Source organism: Hydra viridissima, unplaced genomic scaffold (assembly GCF_058129835.1).
Source record: "Hydra viridissima isolate aposymbiotic clone 2 unplaced genomic scaffold, HvirCarnegie_v1 scaffold_6, whole genome shotgun sequence".
NCBI classification, from domain to species: Eukaryota; Metazoa; Cnidaria; class Hydrozoa; order Anthoathecata; family Hydridae; genus Hydra; species Hydra viridissima.
This window is the reverse complement of record NW_028324305.1, coordinates 7,352,149-7,369,108: the sequence shown is the minus strand read 5'-3', so window position 1 is coordinate 7,369,108 and position 16,960 is coordinate 7,352,149. Positions and strand designations below refer to the sequence as shown.

General features: G+C 26.6%; 1 protein-coding gene across 4 annotated transcripts; it reads right to left on the bottom strand.

Moving 5' to 3' along the window:
• Positions 1–102: 102 nt before the first annotated feature.
• Positions 103–15,741, bottom strand: LOC145190025 (uncharacterized). 4 transcript variants are annotated; one of them, XM_090091898.1, is made up of 14 exons: positions 11,362–11,587; positions 9,805–9,906; positions 9,526–9,549; positions 9,195–9,300; positions 8,991–9,083; positions 8,564–8,642; positions 5,285–5,474; positions 3,886–3,953; positions 3,676–3,786; positions 1,848–1,950; positions 1,629–1,738; positions 1,014–1,122; positions 579–643; positions 103–484 (listed from the first exon to the last, which is right to left on the bottom strand). In XM_090091898.1, the coding sequence occupies exons 2-14, from the start codon at positions 9,895–9,897 to the stop codon at positions 367–369; spliced, it is 1,269 nt and encodes a 422-aa protein (XP_089948024.1). In that variant the 5' UTR covers positions 9,898–9,906; positions 11,362–11,587; the 3' UTR covers positions 103–366. The 4 variants fall into 4 exon arrangements, with proteins under 4 accessions (XP_089948024.1, XP_089948027.1, XP_089948025.1 ...); XM_090091901.1 differs by lacking the exons at positions 8,564–8,642; positions 11,362–11,587 and having other exon boundaries at positions 9,805–9,909; XM_090091899.1 differs by lacking the exons at positions 103–484; positions 11,362–11,587 and having other exon boundaries at positions 590–661; positions 9,805–10,094.
• Between the last annotated feature and the right edge of the window lie 1,219 nt (positions 15,742–16,960).

The following is a 16,960-nucleotide window of genomic DNA, read 5'->3' as shown; positions in this document are numbered from 1 at the left end:
CCTCAATGAATCAATCTAACCAACCAACAGCTAGTTTCTAATGTTAAATTTGTATCAAGACAAAATTTATTGGCTGGAAAGAAACAAAAGACCTTCATTTCAATTAATTTATTTTTTCACTTAATTTAAATATTTACATACTTAACATATTTACATGCTTAACTAAAAATTCAAACAACAAACATCATATATTCAAATAACCTTTTTATCAAAAAATATATATTATTTTATTTTGCAAATATTTCTGATTGGATTCTGAACAAAATATACAAAGAATACATTGAAAAGAATATATACAATAGAAAATATTATTGGCTAATCTTCAGTATGTGCAAAATTATTGGCTTATTTTTCAGTTATTCAAACTTAACCTAAAACAAAATTAGATTTTTGTTTCTCAACAGATGCAGGAGTTGTTTTACGTAGACTAAGTTTTTCGATTCTTGCCATCTTCTCTGCATTTGCTGCCATCTTATCAAAAGAACTAAAAAAGATAGTTTGCAACATAAGTTTGCCACAATCATCACAAATTTTAATCAATATGTAAATAAATATTTAAACAAAAAAGCATTTCAAACCTCTGCATGTCTTTTTCTTTTTTCATGTCACGCAATAGTCTATTCGCACGAGCTACATCACGACTCTACACAATAAAACCAGTCTATTGACACAAAATATGTCAATTTTGAGAGGGATTCAATGACAGATAATAAAATGAATTAGCTTTTCTTTATTCTGCATTTCTATTTAACTATTTTACTTGTAAAATCTATGTTGACAATATAGTAGATTCAATAACAAAAAAGAATTCTAGAAAATGAGTATGATACAGCACACAAGGTAAAGGTTTGTTAGCTTTCAAGTTTGTTTTTATATATCAGTAATTTTATCAAAACTTCTCTTATTCAATAACTTATACTTACAGTGTAACAAACTTTATAGCATTTTATAAATATCAGTTTAAATATTTCTTTACAGTAAAAATTAAACATTTTTTGAAAATATATGCTTACCACTTTGAGAAAATTGTCTTTTTCTTCATTTATATGCTGAACTCTTTTATTTTTTAGAAAGATGGCTGTTTTTACTTCTTCTTCTCGTAATTTGTTCTCTTGCTCAATTCTTTCAGAAAAATTATTAAAAAATAATCAGCAATATTTACAAGCAGTACTTAATAAAAGAATTTTATAACACAATATAATTATAAAAGACAAGTAAAGAAAAACTTTAAAGGTTTACCCCTTGCCTTGCTGCATTCTTCATGGAATAAAACTCAAAGATTTGGGTTTTGATATTGTAACCACTATTTTAATATTTTGGATAACTCTAATGCTACATTAAAAGTTGGTCAAATATTTTGTGTTAAGTTTTGATGCAGCATTAAAGTAAGGGGCAATTAAATTTTAATTTTCTGGTAAATTAACATTAAATTTTGAAAAATGTTTCTAAATAAAAAAAAAAAATCTTTTAATACTTGCCAACTAGTGCTAAATCAAAAATCATGTTTTAAACCAGCTATCAATGTATACATTAAACTTAATATTTTAGGCTTAAATGCCACAAAATGCTGCAAGGCACTATTTATGTAACAGATACTTATAACATTTAAAAAATTAAATTTTCTAAACCTGGCTTTTAAGGCAACATGGTCCAGCTCTTTCATTAGGCGGTTGTTTAATGCTGTCTGCCTTTTAATTGCATTTTTTTTAGCCACTACTTGATGTGCACGACTTTCATTCTTAAATGAAATTGACACAACTTATCAACGTTTTTAAAAGGATCCCTTAACTACATTTAGAACTACTCGCTTTTCGAATTAAAATAAGACTTTTTACAATTTTTCTTACAACATTTTGAAATTGTATTAGTTCATCCTGCCAAAGTTTAAAATCTTTTTGCATGAGATGAATCTGTTGCTGTTGAAATAATTTTCTTTCTTCTTCCTTCAGTCTAAATATATCCACAGAAAAAAAACAACAGCAAGTACATTTTTATCAAAGTAGATATGTATCCATATCATAAGTAAGTTATCATACCTATGGGAAGTACCCTTATTAAAAAAAAAAAACTTTTTTAAAATTATTTCAATTATTTTGTGTGAAATTTTAGGCATAATAGGTTCAGGTTCAGGCATTTTTTCTTAAATTTTGCATAGAGCTACATAGCACAATCTATTCAGGTATTTTGCATGAAAATTTCTTAACGTGTATTTTTAGCTATTGTAATATTTTTATGTTATACTATCATTTGTAAAATGACATCAATCAAAATGACAAGGGTTTTTAAATCCATATTGATTGAGCTCACATTAGGCTGAAAGAGATTTAGAAACAGATGAAGCTGCACAGGTTCCTGCAAGAGCCACTTTCTTTTTGAAGATCTTCCCATCATTATGAAATTGTGTCAACACAAATATGTCAGCAAGAATAAAAAAAGCTTTCTTTTTGTTCTTTCTTCTTTTTTTTACTGAACTGTCATTTAGAATTCAAAAAAAAAAAGTGCTATACACTAATCAGAATTCAATAATCTAACTTGTGATCAAAAATATTTTTTTATCTGCAAAATGCCTATAGACCTAGGTACAAGACAACTATATGGCCCTAGGTACAAGACAATAATATGGCCCTAGGTACAAGACAACTATATGGCCCAAGGTACAAGACAACTATATGGCCCTAGGTACAAGACAACTATATGCCCCTATGTACAAGATCAGATGATTTATTTAATTTTGTGTCTAAAAACTAATGTCCTTACCAAAACTATTACTTAAACTCACAGAAAATCATTTTATTTAGGATTTTAAACAAAGAAAGGAACACCAAAAGTTTACTTCAGACCATATAAAAAAAATTTTCTGATTGTAACTTGCCCTAGCAACCACCTCTGACACTTAAAATTGGATTAAGAAATAATAACTGGTGTTACCAAACACCTGGCAAAGTAAAGTGAATTAGAACCTAATATCAATCAAATTATACAAATCCATTTTAGTGCTTCTACAAATCCATTTTACTACTATTTGAGAGTACTCATAAGTAAAAAAGTTGGAGACAATATTGGTTGCAGTGAACAAGGGTACTGCCTAAGCAAAACAATGATAGCAAACAAAGATAAAAGCATCTTAGTTAATAAAAATTTTCATAATTCATTCAAGAGCTTGATTAGCACTTGTTTCAACTTTAGAATGAAAGCTGCAACTGTAAAGGAAATAGTTGACAAACAAGGAAGAGATCTAAAACATTGAAACATTTTCTCTCTATCAAAATTTCATAAGTGCAACCTTAAAGAGCAATATGATTGCTTGCTACTAAAATTAGAAATAGATTAAGTTACATATCCTTGATGACTTTTTTTTTGTTTTGCGATAGAAACCCTATTTAATGGCTACGCAGCAACAGTATAATCAGATAATTATTTTAAAACTAATTCTAGCAATCTATTGAATAACTGAAACTTGATACCTAAGTCTAAAATAAAAACAAATTTTAAAGCAAAAGATAAGCAGTTATCAACTTAAAATTTATAAAATGACAACCATTCATGTCTCCTTATTCATATAGGTGGCCATTAACAATATTCCCATACATGGTTTAGCATCAAACATTTTTGTATACTAAAGTATGGCGCTAAACTACATCTGAAAAGTAAACCAATAGAAATGAAATGTTATACTTTTGCATTAATAGCTTTCTTTGTTTTTCTTTCATTTTTCTGCTGAAGGAATCTTGAGCAATTGCATTTTTAACTTCAAGTTCTTCTTGAAACCGCTTATGTTTTTCTTCTCTAAGAATGAAAAAAAAAATTGGAATTAAAGATTAAAATGATAAATTGCAAATTTTTAAAATTAAAATAAAAAAAAAAAGTAGTGTAAAATATAATAACCTTCCCTCTTTATCCATTTTAATTTGAAAAGCCAACCTTGTATCAGCACTTAAATTGTGCATATAGTTCTAAAAGTCAAAAGTATGATTTCTACACTTTGATTACAAAAGTACAATTGCAACATTTTGATAAAAAAAACTATTGTTAAGATCTTTTAATTTGCATTTTTACACAATAAAATTAGAAAATATTATATTAAACAAAAAAAAAAAAAACTAAGACAACTATAATTTATGATGTTAAGCTTCAATTTCCCTAGAACTTTTCTGCAACTGCAACAAGGATGATAGTAGGGCAAATATGAAAAGAATATAAGAATTTAAAAATCCATTTTATAGATGTAAAGATGCAGGAAGATGCATGAAGAAGAAGTTATTTTAAAAAATTATTATTTAAAAAAGTTATTTTTAAAAAATTTTAGAAAGTAAAACACTTTTAGAGAAGCCTACACTTTTCTTCTCTTTTCACGCATCTTCTTTTTTCATAATCTTCTTTTTTCATCATATTTCAAATTTAACACCCCATATCATGTTATTTTGCCTTTTTTTTTTTTTTTTTTTTAAAACATAGAAACCTCACTTTGCTGTAGAGAAAATAAAACAATTACTTTGCTACTTTTATTTAGCTATAATGGAACAAAACTAAAAACTTGCTTTGCCAGATTTTTTCCTCTGTAATGAAAAAGATTTAAAACCACCAACAAAATAAACCAACCTTACTGAACCTGTAACTTTGCTAATTTTTTTGGCTAAATTTTAATTCAAAACGTTTATATGTTTAAATATTGAAGATTACAACTGCAGGATTTAAGATACTTTACTTGTCAGTTTTTAAATGCTTAACTAGATCCCTAATAACTTTCCAAAAATAGTTTTACAAAACACATTATTTTTAAGTTGTAAGTTTTGACAAAGTGTCTGTTTGAAAAAAAGAGAAAGACATTTTAAGTTAAGGGAGATTAACAATTTTCTACAATTCTACAAAGATTTAATAATTCTATTAAACTTACAAAGCTATTTTAAAATTACAAAGCAATTTTAAAAATTAAAAATGTGTTTTTAAATGTATAATTATTGTCAAGGCATTATCTCTTGATTTTTGTGGGTAAAGATAATCCTTTATGATATTCTCTATATTATTGAAAAAGTCTTAAATGCGGCTGATTCTAGAAACTCATTAAACAAGGCTAGAAGAACATAGGTTTAATAGTAATTAGTAAAGAGTTAAATTAAGGCAAAAAATATCTTATATACCATTATAAACCATTTAAATCATATTATTATTTTTTTTTTTGTAAAACCATGAATGTGTTTAAAATTTTCTTAAAAGATATCAGAAATTTAAAAAAATTATCAACAATAAATAAAACTCTATGTAAATACAATATTTGAAACAATACCTTATCTGACAAATTGCTTTGAAAACTTTCAACTGAATGTTTATTTTTTGTTGGCAAGACTATAGATTGTGGTGTTGAGATACACTTTGATGGCTGAAAACCAATTTCATCATTTTCCTCTTCACTAGCTGAGCCTGACAGCACAGTAAAAGCACTTCCACGACTTAATAAAGGTGTCATTCCTAATGTCCTAGAAGTATAAAAACATTTGCTTTATCCCTTTTTTCATAAAAAAAAAAAAAAAAAAAAAAAAAAAAGGTTGAATTATCAAAATTATCAAATATAAAACAATTAGTTGTTAATCATAAAAATGATATAAAAAAATATTCTTTAAAGAAATTTTAAACTAACAAAAAAAAAAAAATTTAATGTACTTAAGAAAAAGAACCATAACAACTTTTATAATGGTTTTGCATATACAGTATGCAAAACCATTATCATACTCTATTATAAAATACATTGTAGAAATAAAACCAAACTAATTTAAATAATTTTAATTAAAATTTAAAAAATGTTTATTATAACAACTATTAATAATATTAACTATAATATTTGCAAAATTAAATCTTGCTTTTAAAAAAAAAAGAAAATTATTTAAAAATTGAGATATTAGGAAGTGTCAAAAGTATTCATACCTCTCAAATTTTATTAAGTATATTCAAGTTTTTTGTTTTATTTGTTAATTAGTATTTAGTATGAAGTCCTTAGGCATTGATAGCTGCTTGCAAGCGACAAGGAATACTATCAATTAAGTTTTTTAAATAGTTTGGAGGAATATTATACCAAGCTGCCTCCAAAGTTAAAAGAAAATTTTGTTTGCTGATACTGTGTTCATCCCTATTAACTTTGTCATCCAAATAATACCACAAACTTTCAATTGGATTGACATCTGGACTATGCACAGGCCAATCCAACAACTATATTTCATTTTCTTCAAAGTATTTTTTGGCAATCTTACTGGTATGTTTAGGATCATTGTCTTGTTGGAAGGCAAATTGATCTCTGTTAATCCTAATTTATTGATGGAGGGCATAAGGTAATATTGCAAAATATTTACATATCAAGTTCCTGTTAATTTTTCTTCAATTTGAACTTAGTTAATTCCGTTATAACTAAAACAGCCCCAAACAAGTGCATTACCACTTTCGTGTTTGATGGTTGCTTTTATGGTTTTTTGTCAAAGGCTTTTCCTTTTCTTTTCCATACATTTGGTCTTTTTTTGGAATTCTTTAGTTAGAATTTACTTTCATCAGACCATAAAAATGATTTCCAGAAATCTAGTGGCTTTGAAAAGTACTCTTTTGCAAAGGCAAGGCATTTAGTTTTTTCTTGAAACAAAAGGTTTTTTTGTGAGATGGGATCCATAAAACCCTGCAGAGCAAAGTCTACGCTGTATTGTTCGTTTAGAAGCGTTTACATATAGTTTCTTTAATAGCTCTGCCAAAAATAACAGGCTCTGCCTTTACTTCTCGTACAATACAGCCTAAACATGCTTTATTTTGCAAACTTTCAGTTTTTTTACATTTTTGTATTATTAATTGTACTGTTGCCTTGCTTTTTTAATATGTTTCATGATTATCATCAATTATTTGCTGTATGTCAATACTAATTTTGTAGGTCTTAGGCATTTTGGAAAACTTTTGAAATGAAAAAGAAGAAGTTATTCAAATATTTAAAATTTTACATCTGAAGTGTAGACAAACAAAATTAAATAACTTACCAGCAAAAACGATCAAAAAATAAACTTACAGCACTAAATAATTCAATTGGTATGAATACTTATGTCATATTTATAATTGCACTTTTTATGTTATATAATAAATATGACCAAACATAATAACTTAACATCATAATTATCAACACAGAATTATTCTTTATTATCATGTTTACACATTTATTTTTTCATAGCAATAAAAAATAAACACGTTAGAGTATGGAAACAAAGCTTAGTAATATGGTTGGGGTATGAATAATTTTGTCGCATACTGTATAAAAATACCAATAATTTTTTTTGTGGAGTTTAAATAGCACAACAACTGTTAAATATATTTGATATCCTACAATATCTTCAAAATGCAACTAAAAAAGAAACTTAGAGAAATTTCTAATTTTAAGTTACTATACAAAAGTAGTTTATTTACATTTGTCCAGCTAATCTGCTGTGTGCAATACAGAAGTAATGATTGAGGAAATAAAGTAAAAAAGGATGATAAGAAAAAGACATTTCAAGAATTACCAGCATTTATAATCAGAAAATAAAAGACAGAAAGAGAAAAGATTAAGAAGTTCTACCAATACCAACAGTTGTGCTGTAGCACCACTTAGTACATTGCACAAGCCAATTTCTTGAATGTTTTTTTAATGTGATTATCCTGAGTGTTACGCAAAATTTGTTTCCAAACTGTTTTGCTAATTGTTTCCCCAAAAGATGAAGAGCCTCACTCATCCGGTATCACAACCATCTTAACTGAGATGATTGCGATACTGAATGAATGAGATTAGACAATGATTTTTTATATTGATACTCCACTAATCAATCTACATCACAGAAATTATATACTGGAAAATAATCCAGTACTAATTTTTATTTTAAAACTAAGCATTAAATTTATAAGAATGTATGTAATTTATAAGATATGCAAAGCTGATTCAAATAACTTTTTTGATATTTTTAATTTGCTAATATTCATGGTTACTTAAAACTGTTTTATACCTAAAAAAAAAAAAAAAAAAATTTAAAAAAAAAGTTTAAAAAAAACTTGAAAATATTGAAATATCAGCTCTTAGAACTAGAAGCAGCCCTTAGAAATAGAATAAAAGTCAAAAAAAGTACAAACATTTTGTTAACAATTAAATATAATTTATTTCAAAAAATTAACAGTTACCATAGTTTTTAATTAAAATGTTTAATTAAACTTCAAATCTAAAGTTAAGAATTTTATTATTCAGCAAATTTTTTTTTTTTTTAAGATTTGGAAAATTCCTGCCTTAAAAAGAAAAATAACAACCTCCTTTTATCAACAGCAAAAAGTAGTTTTAATAAAAAAAAACTTTGTTGGAAAAAAAAAAAGTATTGCAAATTCATGATAGAACCAAAGATAATTTGCACTACTTTATGGGTAACTTTTTGCAATAAGATTTATTAATCACAAATGGTTACACACCAAGCAGTTTACAACATTTATTACACAACATTTTACAATGTTTATTATATAACATTTTACAACATTCATTACACAAACATGAGTTCAATCTGTTTAAAGAGACAATAATCCTAACCTAGAGGTATATATTGGTTCAAAAAATGATAAATCAGATGCTGCACGTGATGTTAAAACTTCAATGTTCAAATTATGATCTAAATATATATATATATATATATATATATATATATATATATATATATATATATATATATATATATATATATATATATATATATATATATAAAATTTATATATATATATATATATAAAAGAATCCTTTATGCAATACCAGATAAACTTGTAAAAAAGATGGAAACAATTTATATTATTATAAATATAATATAGATTAGTTTAAAATCAAGAACTATGACAAATAACAAATGACAACATAAGAGACCAGTTCCATTATAAAAAAACTTAACGTCTACCAAATAAAATCAGCTAAAAAAACGAATTACTTGTTATATTGTTTCTGTGATAACCTTAAGTTTAATATATACCTTGTAAATCTGGTTTTTGGTGAACAGTTTTTAGACCTATGATTTCTTTTTCAATAATTTTCTTGCGCTCTTCACGACACAGATTAAGTTTTCCTTAAAAAATCAAACTTAAGCTAAAAATAATTGGTAGAAAATATTGACAACCAACTTGATTGTTTATGTACTACAAATTTCAAAAAATAGATTGCATAGCAAAACACTTACTCAGTCTCTCAATTTCAAACTTTTTGTATAAGACATCAACATCTTTTGAATATGATGACAAGCTTTCAGAAAATTCTTTTAATGACTTTGGAAGAAGATCTATTGGCTTTAAGAAAATAATATGAAAAACTCCAGCAAGTATTACAGAAATGTGTCACAAAATTTTCTAGTTTTTTTCAGATGTAATTTTTAATGCTTGTTATTTTTTAAACAACTTAAAACTGCTGACCAAAAAATAAAGCCATTTTATAATTATCAATTAATTGTTACCTATATATATATAACTTTATTTCAAATTATTTTCATTCGTTATTAGGAAACAATTACTCACTTGAATATGAAGTACTGAACATGCCTGTAATAAGAAAGATATCATGTCTCATTATCATGTGTTTAAAAACTGTAGATCAACTAGTAGTAGACACATAAGCCACAAGAATAAAATTGATATGATTGATAATAGACAATTTCTTTTTTTTATATGTAAATCTGAGAAACCTAACAAACCTAAGTTTCATAACTAAAAACTATCTCTGAAAAATGAATACATGAATGAAATAATATGCAGCACATTTTCATGATAAAAAATTGAAAATGACATAAATTTTACCTCTAAAGATCGAGGACTTGTTAAAACATACTTGCTGTTGTCAGCTGATGGTTCTACAAAGTTGTATAAGTCCAACTCAGTCCACTCATGCATTTCTTAAATCTTTATGCAAATTATAATATTTAATAGAATGCATATATCTGTTATTATGTGCATATGTATGTATGTATGTATGTATGTATGTATGTATGTATGTATGTATGTATGTATGTATGTATGTATGTATGTATGTATGTATGTATGTATGTATGTATGTATGTATGTATGTATGTATGTATGTATGTATGTATGTAGGTATGTATGTATGTATGTATGTATGTATGTATGTATGTATGTATGTATGTATGTATGTATGTATGTATGTATGTATGTATGTATGTATGTATGTATGTATGTATGCATGCATGCATGCATGTGTATATACATATGTGATAATGTAAGCAAATATTGTTACTATATTTAATATAATTGTAATTTCTAAAGTGCAAAATACTTGAAAATTTTTCAAAATAAATTATGCATTTTTTTTTTAGTGTGATACGAATGATTTACTCCTTCCACATTTCAATAAATGTTTTTTATGCATAATTTAACTATATTTCTACAATAATCAATAATGCAAATGAATTTTTAAAATAAAGATTAATAAATCAAAACTTTTAAATTAAGTAAAATTGAATTTAGTAATTTAGATTTTTAACTAAAAATCAAAACTTTCCTAATTTTAACAGCAAAAGAAACAGCTAAAAAAAATTAAAATGTTATTAAAAATGCAAACAAAATGCATTAATAAAAGAACTTTTTTAAAAAAAGTTTTTAAACACAACAATATTAGTTTTAAAGCACAAATCTACAATTAAAACTAAAAACTAACTTATTTTTCTGACCTTTTAGCTTTAAATTTAAACAATGAAAAACTTTCTTACTACAACTTAAATCATGAGTGGTAAAGAAATTTATCAGTTTGTCTTCATTATATTTTCAGTACATTGTTACTTTAAATTTCTAATGAACTCATGACTGGCAATAAAAACTTTCAACGCACAAAAAAAAACTCTAGAAATAAATGGAATATCAAACATATGAAATGAAGCAATAAAATTGATGCTTTATAAAAAAAATGTTTCACAAAAAAAATTTGTGAGGAAATCTCTCTTCCTGAAAAAAAAGTACTTGTTTTAAAACTGTAGAAAAAAAGACTGAAGCTCAAATTAAACGTGCAATTATACTTCAATTATGAAACAGAAAAATAAAATGTGAAAATGAGAAAGAGTTTATACTTAAACTTCAAATTAGGAAAAATAAAATTCTGTAAAGCCATGATAACAACTGTCTAAATATTCTTAAAAATATGAAAACTAAAATGTCTTTACATCCAAGAATACTAAGTAGAAAATGAAACTAATGCCTAATGAAAACAAACTCAAGATAAAAATACAATCTAACTTTTACAGATGTGAAAAACTAACATGGTCAGAAACTTCAGAAACAATCTAAAGACCAAACCTAAAAAGAGAACTTCTTAAAACAAAATATTTTTTAACAAATGCTGCTTACAAGTTCACCAAAATAAGCCATCATAGTTTTTATCTTTGAGTTTAGTAGGTTTTTTTCAATTTCAACTTGACCACCTGGCTTTACAAGAGAAGCTACTTGCTCAATGTCTACATTTCTTGGTAAAAAAAAAGCAATATTTGGAGTTATCTTAGAAGCTACCTCAAACATAACGCGACCGCTTACTGGTTTAATCATAGTTTCAATATCAAAAACATCTGTAGTAATATAATTGGGACCGCCCCATGGAGGGCTCAGAAAGACAACATCAGCTTTAAGTGAAGGAGCTAATAAAAAAAAGTCTCCTAATATAAAAGTAATACGATCTTCTACTCCATATACAGTGGCATTATGCTTAGCATGTTGTAGCCTAACTGGATCAATATCTATGGCTATTACATGTTGACAAGTAAAAGCGAATTGTATGGCATTACCACCAACTCCACAAAAAGCATCTATTATAAGATCACATTTGCAGCGATCTGCAATATGCTCTGCTATTTTTTCAGGTGTGACAGAAAACCATCCATCATGGTCTAATTTTATACCTTCATCAAACCTACTAAATAGACGATATCTTTGTGCCCAATACTTTTCAAGACCAAGCATAGAAGATTCTTGAAAATTTCCTTCTTTATAATTGACAGATTGTTTTGATATATTAAGTTCATTTTGTACAGGTAAATTGTTTGGTTTTTTAAGAGTAAGTTTTGCAGACATATCCTTAAAAAATCCTAGAACTCGATCAAGTAGAAAACACAGTTTACTAGATAAAGGTTCTGTTTTGACTGCTGTTTGTAGATTAGTGTCTGGAGCTTTACAGGAATCACAATTAAGTTTTTCAATATTTGTTTCATCTTTTGAAGGAGACATCTTTTGTATAGATTCTTTAATTTCAATATTAGCAAAATCTAAACTATTCGAATCAGCACCTTTATCTTTATCAAAATGATGATCCTTGTAGTCATTAAAACGTAACAGTTTCCTTTTTATACCATTTCTCTCAAGCATATAGGAATCACAGCATAAAAAAAGTTGGTCAGCTTTTCTTTTACCTCGATTAGATTGGAGGTTAAAAACACTAAAGGATCCTTGCAGGTACACTTCTGGATCTGCTTCAACAGATTCATCTTTATTGTTTTGATTTAATATAACATTTTCTGGTTTTCTTTCATTAAAAAATACTTCTGTATTTTTTACTTCATTTGCCAGAAGTTTTTGGAATACAGCTACACCTAAATATTTGTTTTTTTTCTTATTTTTTCTTCTTTTTTTGCAACTGTTTTCTTTTTGAGATACTTTGATTAATAATTCTGTTAAAACATTTTGTGCTATGGTAAAAGCTTCTTCCTCTGAGCTCATGTTTTCTTTATTTACTGGTTGCTCAACAGTACTTTTCTCTATGAGGTGTAAAAATAATTTTATTTCAAAAGGTGAGCTTATAATTTAAAAGAGCATACCTAAATATTGAGATAAAATATTTGTTTAAAAATATTAATAGATAATAAACTTTAGAGTTGATGATAAAATCAATAATAGAAATAAAACATCACTTTTTATGTCTTCTTTGTAGTTTTCCAAGTGCTGACATAATGTTTGCCAATAAAACGTCTGATATCTCTCTGCCCATAATTGGTTTGTCCAATCAACCATATTTGGATCAATACTAGGTCCATATACTGAGAGAAACATTTCATTCCAGTTGTTCCAAACTATTTGCTCTCCATACTTTTCCCAAAATTCATTCCATCCAATTGGTAGATTTGACAAATAAGTTGCCCATTGGTTTTCATGTTCTTTTTCATCAACCACAGTATTTGATGCAACTTTATTTTTTACTTCTGGAAATTGCAACACATTCTGTTTTTCACATGAAGTTGATTGCTTAAAATTGTCCAAAGAACTTTCAGCAGAGAGAGTAAATGTGTTGTGTTCAGTGATGATGAACTTTTCTGAAAAAATACCTTCAGTGTCATTTTTAGGTAGCTTGAAGCTTTTAGCAGAGCATTGTTTACTATATTCTAGGTTACTTTGATTGTTTAAACAAACAATACAGTCTTCTTTTTTTTCAACTTTTGATTCCATTTTTTGAAATTCATCATTTGATTCCTTAAATTTTTTCCCCTTTTGATTTGATGAATGTTCAAATATTTGCTCTCCATTCTCTCCAATTGGTTTAATTTTAGTGAATGTATTTTTCTAAAAAAAAAATTGAGATTATACAAAAGTGAATTTATATAGAAATTCACTTACATATCACTATTATACAAGTATACTTACATACATATAAATATATGTGTGCATGAGTATATATATAAATACACATTTGTAAAGTGTCACTAGTTTTTAGAAAAATATAAATATATTTTGTTTGGGATTGATTTTGAGTTAAATTTTGAGCAACATTTATGCACTTAAAGTTTAATGACAGTGACTTCATGTATGATACTTTTTAATAAGTATTACTGATGTTATAGAAAATTTAATTGATCCTGCAGTTAAAAGTTGTTTTTTTTTTTGTTAACTTTCTTTTTAAAATGTAGTGCTTATGTGAGCTTATGATTGTCTAGCATTCAGCTATAGCTCATTTTAACAGAGTTTCTATTGAATAGTTAAGATACATCATTCACGCAAAATCTTTTAATGTGGAAAAATACTAAGCTGCTGAAAGAAGTTTTAAAAATAAAACTAGGCTAATCTCATGCATACAGTTAAGTGGAAAATCATCAAGCACTGTAGATCCAACAATCCAGCCACAAGAGTTTGAAAGGGTGAACAGTATGAAACCAAAAGTTAACATTTTAATGATTTTATCACTTGCTGAGTGATGGATTTTTTACAAACTTTAAAAATGATTACAAAAATATTAAACATCAATTTATTCATTTATTCTGTAAAAAAAACTGATCTAATTTTTTTTATTAATAAATGTTCATTTGGGTGCATCATACTTTTATAACTTTTGTTTTCTAAATGCTAACAGCTGAGGATTATAGAACCATCTTGAAAAAGTTAACTATAAGACTAAACATTCTGAGCAATATTTAAGATTCAACTCATAAAAATGCAGCTGAAAACACCTACTTTCTCATGCTTCCAGGAAGAATCATAATGGGATAAAATATTAACTAAATTAACTGAACTGTTTCTGTATACTAATAAAGACCTGGTATTTAATTTAAAAGATGTTAAAAGGTATATATTTCTAAAAAAGACTAGAGGTAAAAGGAGTTTTTACAAATATTAATATTTGAGAAGTCTTTTTAAAAGATCACAACCATGCAGTTGGCAATATACTTTAGTATATTGCCATACGTACGATTGCTCTATTAAACAGTTAAAAGACTTTACAGATTAAAAAAGTTTGTAAAACTCAAAGATTTTTAATTTGATTAACTACAATTGCTAAATATGTGAAAACAAATTATTAATTCATCAATAAATTTAACAAATAGAATTCTATTACATTGAAAATTTAAAAAATTAAAAATAATTAAAGCATTTTATACAAAACCTTGAACTCAGAGTCTTCACAAAGTGCATCTAGGATACATGCTGGTAAACCCATTTTGAACATGGCCTGCTGCTCTCTCAAAGTATTTTGGTCTGTTTCAACATCAAGCACTTCAATACCATCACATATCTCTGTTAAACGATTCTCAGGAAATTTCTCTTTTGACTTATAAACTGAATAGTATTCCTTATCTCGAGTACTGCAGTAGCAGTCTGAAGAATTGCCAATCACCTTAGGCTATAGTGTAATTAGATTTTTATTTATTTATGCAACAATATAATTTTAAAAGTCCATTATTTAAATCATAATATGAAACGTATTAATTACTTGATATGGTCGCTCAACCACACAATACTCCTCTTCACTTTCAAAACCAAAATCAACAAGTGGATCAGCAGGTATATTTTGATCTCTAAAAAGTACATTTATATTTTGACCTCTAAAAAGTAGGTTTATACTTTGATCTCTAAATTAGCCTACAATAATACTTTTTAACAAAATCTTTAAGTAATATGTAAAATATTTTCTAAAAACTATGATCTATTGTTTACTTTTTTTTTTTTGTACATATCTATACATTATTCATTTAAAATACTTATCATACACACAAATATGTCATAAAAATCCCAAGGAGATCAGGATTTAACAACAAAGCAACATAATATGTAAGGAATAAAAAATTTGCTTACCGAAGACTACGCTTAGTAATAAAAGCCCTTATTTCATTTGATGAATCTTTCTTAACATCATGAAAGCATTTATTTTCAAAGTTAGGAACCAAGACAATCTCACCAACTCTCTTGTAATAACGATGATAATATGTCATATTTTGTCCTATACACAAGGAAAAGGATTTTTTAAAACATACATACATACATACATACATACATACATACATACATACATACATACATACATACATACATACATACATACATACATATAGTATACTAATCTGAAAAAACCTTTTACTTATCTATAAAGTTTTTATATTAGATACAAAAATAATGTAGGTTACGTTGCTTTATTTTTTTTTTTAAAAACAATACAAATTAGGTTGCTTTGTTTATTTCTGAGATGACCATATTTACGCTAAGAAATTTCTTACAAATATCTTACAATAATAAAATACGTAGTTTTGATTAGAATTTCCAATATTTCAAAGGATTTGATAGGCCTCGAGTAGCATTATCACAGTTTAAAGGTCTCCAGGATCTTCTTTTTTGTTTAGATCATTTCTGATATCTCTCAATACTTTATTATTTATTACAGCCAAGAGCTATAGTTTTGGAAACTTTGATGTGTGGAAATTTTGATGGAGGCAAAAAAAATTGGATCAAAAAACTGGATTTTCTTGCTGACATTCCTCTAAACTAAATGTACAATTTCAGAAATTGTGATATTTTTAATATATAAAGTAAGGTTTCTGTTTGGAGGCTATAGATAATGCTTAGACTCGTAGTAAAACAAAAGTTGTTCTGTCTATATGTTAGCGTGAACCTTTCAAACAGCGAATCAATAAATATAAAGTCGCGCTGTTTTGGGTCATCATAGTTCTGTATTCCGTAAGAATTCTGTAGACCGTAAAAATAGTTTTTTGGCAATTTGATTAAAGACTACTCAGGCCCTAAAAACACGGATTTCTAATTTTAATGATTTTCGCATTTGCGTACTTTTTATCGCATACAAGCGCTTGCCTACTAGCAAATCAAAGTGAAAAACCAACGCACAGTGACTCAGGATGATAAATAAAAACGACAAAAACTCAATAAAATCTGATAAAAATTGTAAACAAACATATTATATGTGAAAATGATAGTTTTTTGGTTCTAAGGATTCAAATTTGTTAACAAAATTATTTTTTACGCGCACCTTTATCGCGTATATTGCGTGTATACGCGTTCAAGCGCTCGTAAGGTTTGGCTGCACGCGTAAAAAATCATTTTAATTAAAATTTTAGAATTTTTAAATCAATGCGCAACATTTTGTTTCATTACTCTACTTGATATTTGCTTCTGGCAGAATTGCCATCATTTCTTTCAGCTACTACTATTGGTATTGTTATACCATATATTTAAACACAGCTTC

Bases quoted from the DNA above. Each gene is read 5' to 3' on its own strand.
- LOC145190025 (XM_090091897.1), bottom strand. From the start codon at position 15,698: ATGACATATTATCATCGTTATTACAAGAGAGTTGGTGAGATTGTCTTG. The intron at 13,558-14,872 runs GTTTTGTATAAA...TTTTTTTTTTAG, and splicing joins GTGAAGACTCTGAGTTCAAG to AAAAATACATTCACTAAAAT. The intron at 12,759-12,911 runs GTGATGTTTTAT...TACACCTCATAG, and splicing joins CTACAAAGAAGACATAAAAA to AGAAAAGTACTGTTGAGCAA.